The 7,500-nt window shown below is 40.5% G+C and overlaps 2 protein-coding genes across 4 annotated transcripts in view; both read left to right on the plus strand.

The window, feature by feature from the left end:
- LOC138019504 (adenosine receptor A2b-like) overlaps positions 1–2,444 on the plus strand; it is a 2,518-nt gene extending 74 nt beyond the window's left edge. The window contains exon 1 of the mRNA XM_068866316.1: positions 1–2,444. This exon is cut by the window's left edge and continues 74 nt beyond it. Coding sequence (XP_068722417.1) covers positions 409–1,512 — 1,104 coding nt within the window. The 5' untranslated portion in view covers positions 1–408 and the 3' untranslated portion in view covers positions 1,513–2,444.
- A 4,496-nt stretch (positions 2,445–6,940) lies between these two features.
- Positions 6,941–7,500, plus strand: part of LOC138019199 (beta-2 adrenergic receptor-like) — a 65,255-nt gene continuing 64,695 nt past the window's right edge. For all 3 annotated transcript variants that reach the window (XM_068865897.1, XM_068865896.1, XM_068865906.1), the window contains exon 1: positions 6,941–7,169. The gene's annotated coding sequence lies outside the window, so the exon portion shown is untranslated. The remainder of the gene's footprint in view (positions 7,170–7,500) is intronic.

Genomic DNA, 7,500 nt, shown 5'->3' on the forward strand with positions numbered 1-7,500 from the left:
AATAGCACTTTTGTGTTACGACTTCGTGGAAAAAATATTCTCCAAACTTGGACGGATTTGAATAAAAAAAAGTCTTTGGTGGGATTTAAGAGGTTTCGGACACCTGTCTTTCCGGCTTACTACCGGTAATATGGAAATTTCTCACTGCTACAGCTTTCGGCAAAATTCTGTTTGTTGCTATTGCATTGCAAAGCGTGTGACTCGAACGGCATTCGATAGTAATGCCCTGGCTATGGTTAATTAAGCGAGAATACAAGATATAAACAGTGGAAAGATTTATAAGACGCATGGACAGTTTTAGCTGTCAATTAGGACTTGACAATTCAACTGCCAAACAGCTTCAATCTATGCTGTCGCTCTAAAAGGGCGAACCTGGGCGATTAAAAAAAGGGATACTTTTCTGGAAAGATGGCTTTGTACAACGGAAGCCAAGTCGAAGATTGGAAACTCGACAACATAACTGAATTAGGCAACAACAATCAGTCCACCTTCCAGCCAGAGATTCCAAGTTCCTTGTGCAGTCGTGGTGTGTACTGGCCGATTCACTCGCCCTTAATTTTGTTTTTGCTGTCCATTGTTGCAGCTAACGGCATCGAAATTCTTTTGATGATTTTCAAAGAAAGCCTACGAACGGTGAGCAATAGATTTCTGGTTTCCCTAGCCGTTTCGGATCTGCTTTTCGGTATAATCGCGATTCCACTGTTTCTAGTGTGTACCATTAATAATCAGACCATCCTGGTTTGCATGTTTTCGACTGCTGTCATTCGATTCACCGCGATTTCCTCAGTGTTTCATCTTTTTCTCATTGCTTGCGATCGCTACACGATGATTGTATATCCGATGAAGTACCAAGCACTATTGACTAGAACACGGTCGACTTTCTTGCTAACCGTGGCTTGGGGGCTGGCCTTAATTTCGTCCTTCATTCAGTTGTCGTGGTACAAAGCAAGTACCGGCTTCGCGGACCCTTTAGATGGAGGAATCCTTGTCGACAAGGTTTATGTCCTTTTTGTGCTGATAGTGTTTTTGCTTTTGCCTTTATTGGCAATTCTGTTCACCTACACTCATATATTAATCATTTCTCTACGGCATATCTTTGCTGCTCGGCGACGTAAAATAAATCTGGACCAGCCAGTTTCTCGAATTGTGCACGATTTGAGAGGAACATTCATTTTACTGGCCATGTTGTTGATCTTCGTTGGTTGTTGGCTACCTTATTTTCTCCTGATACTTCAAGACCACATTTCTGATAGATTCTTTGTGATCAGTCCAGGTTGGGAGCTATGCCTGATCCTGTACCTGCGATTCATTCCACCGTTGACAAACCCGCTTTTGTGCGCATTCTGTAAACAAGATTTTCGTCGTGCTTGGGGCAGCTTTGTTCAGCAGCATCGCTTCTCAATTCGGTTAAATATATATTCTTTGGTATCGGTATCAGGAATGCGTGAAAGGACATTTTCTACCGGGGCTAATGATGTTGCAAACCCGGAAGGTATGACGAGCAGTGCCTGATGACTGCGGAAAAGACACCATCGTCCTTCAGCTGCATACTTCAGCATTGTGACAGTACTATTAATCCTATATATTTAGCTCATTTTATCGTGAAACTGATCACCCCTTTTTGAAGGAGCAACGAGATGTTTTCCTCGACTTCATATGCATCTTCGTCAAAAAGGCCGCAGAAACTCAATTCAGTCAGACACGCAAATTAAAGTTGAAGAGAACATGCATCGGAAACATCTTAACCCGAGAAAACAAACATAAGTTAAAGACAATTCAAAGTGTTAATAGGTTATTGGAAAGAAATAGAGCATTTTCATCCAGTTATTAAGGTCACACGACAAGTAGTTAAAATACGCTTGATGCGATTCACATTATTTAACTTCACCGCCTTCGATAGACGAACGCAGTCCAGTAGATTGATATTGTAACTACAAGCTTAAGAAAGCCATCGTTTTAATCAGTTGCGAAGCTTTGATTAATCCGGTGAAATGTACCGGTAAATTGCGTATGATAGTCGGATAATAAGATTGGATATCGGCCAGAGATTTCATGTAAAGAAAAAAAGAGTCACTTCCGAATCGATTCTAACCGATGCTTTATACTTTACGTTTAAACATATATAAAAATAGCGAAAAGTCAAGTTAAACCCCATAATAACCTGGCAAGTTTTGTCTACATATTCCTAAAATCCTCGAACAAAAGTGTAGAAAGTGGTCAGAAATCTTAGAGTATTCGCAGTTGACTGTAGTTAAATTGAATTTTTATATTTTTTTTATGTGTTTTATGTGTTTCTGGTAAATTCTCATATATTTTGGTAGAAGTTTAAGCAGCTGCATAAATTAAGGTAAATACGTCCCTATGTGAAGCAACTGCAGTAGCAAATAACGAAAGTTTCGTTAAAAAATACATTGAAAATGAAACCAAACAGGTTCTCTAAAGCATTCACTGAGTTGTGTCACTGCTACTTTTCGTAATGTGCACATTGTGGGTTTTAATCAAATCCAAGAGAAAGTTTATGCGCCGGTCAACTCGAAACTTCAACAACTCCCCCCCCCCCCCCCCCGCCGAAAACCCCGGGCATTTGAACTTTTGAAGATTGGATCGTTCAAATTCCCGCCCCCTCGGGCCAAAATGGTGTTCAAATGCCCTACCCTATCGTCGGATTTGTCTGTCAAACCCTACTAAAGAACAACGTCTTCAATTCTGCTCCTGTTGCCTTTAATTAAGCTTTGGTATAACATGCCAACACATGTTTCGTGACCCTTTATATGATGATGCCATTTTCACCAGACATGAGCTACTACAATATTGAAACTATTAAAAGTGATTTGAAAATTGAATTAAATCGGCCAATGTCAATAAGCAAGAAGCTGCAAGAAGAAGCTGCTCTAACTCCGAAACACCGACAAGGTTGCTTAACGAGAGTTCTGTATACTTATCAACAACAGAGCCTAGAGCGTTTACGACTGGATGTATAACCTCCAACAGAAACCCCGGACAGAAACATAAAGGTTTCAGAGCCTTATTATTACATGATCATCATGAATGGGGGCGTGAAAACGTACCATATTGTATTTGCTCTATAGTATGACAAAGATGAATTTAATTCAATTCAATTTTGACCATAACCTTAAGTGGGTATAGGGCCAGAAAACGCATGATAACCGCGCATCGGCAGCTCAGTTGGTTGAGCACCGGGCTGTCACGCGGGAGGTCGTGAGTTCAACTCCGGCCGGACCAACACTCAGGGTCTTTAAATAACTGAGGCGAAAGTGCTGCCTTTGTAATTACATCTGCAAATGTTTAGACTCTCTAGTCTTCTCGGATAAGGACGATAAACCGTAGGCCCTGTCTCACAACCCTTCAATGTTCATAATCCCGTGGGACGTAAAAGAACCCACACACTTATCGCAAAGAGTGGGGCATGTGGTTCCCGGTGTAGTGGTCTGTCTTCTGTGCTATATCATGGTTGAGAGCGCACATGGTTGAGGACGCACTTAATTTGGAGCCTCGCTCTGTTGTGCGACCCCCACCACAGCCTGTTGTGGTGAAAGTGATTAAATACATTTAAATGTCGCATGGTCACGAGCAGCCACTGTTGCCTCATTCCATGAGATAAAACCCAACCCAGGACGAATTACGCAGCGAAAATTCTTTTAAAGACAACTTTTAAAGACCTTTTTATGTAAGCCAATCGCTCACAAATGTTACATTTCTTCCATCTCGTGCAAACATGTGTTAAAGCTGTTAGCGACTTCGGCGCCCGAAAAATAAAATCCAGTCATTTGAAACATGACACTTACGGTTTAATTTTCCCCACCCCAGTTTGACAAAGGTCAAATTCCCCACTCCCCGGGCACATAATACTCGGGAGGGAGGGGGCTGTTGAAATTTCGATTTGATCGGCGCATTATGTGTCAATCCTCAACCTGTAGTCCAACCAGTTTGTCTTATAGCAATGAAACAACGACGAAAATCTTGATGCAAATAACATTTTGTACTGAATTACCAGAATATTGACAAGTGAAATACCTTGTAAAACGTTAAATGCGTTATTGTCATGCATAGAGTTGTATGTGTCTTGTAGTATTAATAAATATTGCTTCCGTAGTGAGATCAATTCCTGGGTAAGTGCCACCCTGACTTATTAGCTGTAGATAACAATTTTCAAAAATCATCTCAAATATGAATAGACCCTAACCTTCATAAAGTTTTCTCGCTTAGAAATACAAAACTAGTTACAAAGTATTTGACAAGCTTGCCTATACGACTCCGTTCAATAAGGAAACAGTATGATACTTTTCAAGGCCAGCTTAACAAAGAAAAAAAGGCAGGGTGTGTAGGTACAAGACTTGTCGATGATTGAGCTGTAATTACCAATGGAATGGCTCTGGTCAACTTTCGGTCACTTGGTATGACAAGTGTTTTTAAATGCAAAAATCATGATGCCTTCTGCTTGTAGAGCCAGGGCAATTAGAAGGAAAGTAGAATAAAGAACTCAAGCCAATAAATAATTCTGTTGGCTTATGCTGAACTAAGCAAATGGTACGAAAATAAATTGCAAACACCAAATCGTGTGGCTTTTGTTTAATAAGTCGACACGTCCCTTGCAGATCAGCAAACAAGCAAAAAAACAGAAAGAGGATATGTTCCAGTTCTAAGTACTTCCTCTTTTGCAAAAGTGGCCCAGAGAGTACAAAAAGATATATATTTTGAAAATCCCGGTGATAGTGCTTCCGACGAAGTTTTGCTCGATATCAGGATGGAGTGGCCAATCGGAATTTTACTAAAAAAGGGTAGAAATTTCTTAAAACCACACTGATGAGAAATGAGAATGGAGTTTTCGACTCTGCTAGAGTCTTGATCACAATGGAATTGATCATCGTGGAATTTGATTGGCTTACTGTTGGCCGTGTTTCTGTCTTTATCAACAAATCACCGATTGGAAAACATTTGCTCCACTTAACGACTTGTTCCGGCAGATGAGCCATTTCGATTGAACTGCAATCCCTTGATTAATGGAACTGAAAGATCTGGTTTTGTCTACAGTTGTCATAAAGTGTGGTAAGGCCGGAATAAACACTCGAAAATAACGTGAAGAACATAACTTCCGGTCGATGGAACGAAAAATATGGTTAATGGAATCGAAAAATATGGTTTTGTCTACAGTTGCCATAAAGTGTGGTAAGGCCGGAATAAACACTCGAAACTAACGCGAAGAACATAACTTCCGGTGGATGGAACCGAAAAATATGGTTAATGGAGCCGAAAAATATAGTTTTGTCTACAGTCGCCACAAAGTGTGGTAAGGCCGGAATAAACACTCGAAACTAGCGCGAAGAACACAACTTCCGGTTGATAAAGGAACCCATTTTTAGGACGGAAAATGATCTCCTTTATTTTTGTCAGAAAACAACCAAACAACACTGACTTGGGCTGAAAGTTGTTCAAGAATAAAAATACAAGACTTGATATGAGCCCAGGGTGAAGTTTTGATCTCCTGAGGTCCTTTGTTTTATTGATCAATTAACACTGGTAAAAGTCGTAAGATTCATGGTTATCCCCCAAACAAATAAATCTCATTTCTTCATTTTCCTTGCAGAATAAAAACTTAAAAGATCTGAGAAACGTTCTACGCTGAAGTCACGGACCAAGTTGATTTACGGCCCAAGCGCGAAGCGCGTAAGGAAATCAAAGTGCCACTGTCGTTTCTCGTGGATATGAAAGTTTCCGCGATTGTTTAAAATTGGCAGGCTGAAGTTTTCTTTATGCACTAGTCAGTGTGATATAACAGCTGGATAATAATGTAACATCACGGGGGGCTCTCATATGCAACTCGATACCCAAAGTAATGCAGAGAATGTGAGGTGATCATGATCCCCTTTGCTGGAATTCAACCCTGTAAAATAAGTCTACCATTTCTCCGATAGGCATAAGATATCTCTTTGACACATCCTCTATAAAGAGCTGTACCATGTGTTCAAAGTTGCTAGTACAGATGACAGGGAAATTTTGAATAAGGTCTGATTTTTGTTGACAGGTCATATTGTTGATGTCATCAGGTTAGGCAAGTAGAGCAGATCCATTCAGTATTTATTAACACTTTTTGTGCCAGTTATAGACCGAATGCATAAATGGCGGCCAATAACATATACTTTTGTTTATGTGCTAATTAGCCTCACTAGCCTCGTTTGCATAGACAAAATACAAAAGAAAGGTTGCTTGAGAGTGAGCCTAGTGAATACATATTTGGCCGCCATTTATGCATTCAGTCAATACATTCCTCCAACAAACTTTGCAAATATTTATCACTATATTTGATTCTGTTACACTTAGGGCGCTTTCCATTTGGCAGAAATGACCGGCCAAACCAGGCATTTGGAAGGACTAACTTTATACCGCCTTCAAATTAACTCTCTTCTTGGATGATACACAATCCTCCGGAAGACATTAATACGAGGGGTTATCATGCAAGTGTAATATGGAAGGGTCCAAATCCGCGATAGGTCACCCGTGTCCAAATTCGCTAGGAGGGTGGCGCCGGTCCGTGTTTTAACATGCTCTTGCGAAATCTACATCTATCGCCGAATAGACGTCATGTAGACCTACATCTATCGAGAGCTTTATGACCATGAGAATCCGGAAACGTTTCGGATTCGTGTGCACGGGCAAATTCGATTTGAATACGCTACGTGTGGATGGAAATATTTTTCAATCTGGGATACGTGTGGACGGGGCCTTAGTTGGAAGAGAAAACCGTTTGGAAATTTATTGGTGTGTTTTTTGCTCCATTTTTAACTGATATTTTCAACACATGAATTCAAACCAGGATGTTAATCCATTAGCTGGCCAAGCTCCACGAACGAATTTCCACTCAAACACTGTCTCAGCAACCGAGACTCGCGTTGACCTTGAAATTTCCTAAGATGGTAGCACCGTTAACTCAAAAGAGAATCTCGCTGGCATAGAAACGCACTATGCAGTCAAAACATTAGTCAGTTTTGGACCCAGTCAGCAGTTTGCATTTTGTACCTAGTTTGCATTTTAAACCCAATCTGCAATCTGGAAACTGCAGTCTGTAGTCTGCATTTTATACTGACCGGTAGGTTATCTTATTTCAAAGATCAAAGAACTAGAAATAACGACGTCTCCTCCTCTAACACCAGGTAAATGCTCAAACCATTTTTCATGACACCTTTGATTACAACACGTAATCTTTAAACGTAGTACTACTTAACGTCTGGCATTTTTTCACTGTTTTGGATCAGTCGCTCTCTAAAATGCACATCCCAATTTCTTTTTGTTTAAGTTGTAGCGGCATCGCTTGAATTACGACGCATGTAACAATAAACGCCATTCGCATACAAATAAGTGGCTGGGTATATCCTGCAGTTTAGCTTTTCCCCCCTTTCTACAAAGGTGAAATGGTGTGACATGAATGGACCTTGAATGATTGCTTCGAACATTTCACCTCCGTGCGCATATTTCCTCTTCGGT

This window comes from Montipora capricornis, chromosome 10 (genome assembly GCF_036669925.1).
Source record: "Montipora capricornis isolate CH-2021 chromosome 10, ASM3666992v2, whole genome shotgun sequence".
NCBI lineage: Eukaryota > Metazoa > Cnidaria > Anthozoa > Scleractinia > Acroporidae > Montipora > Montipora capricornis.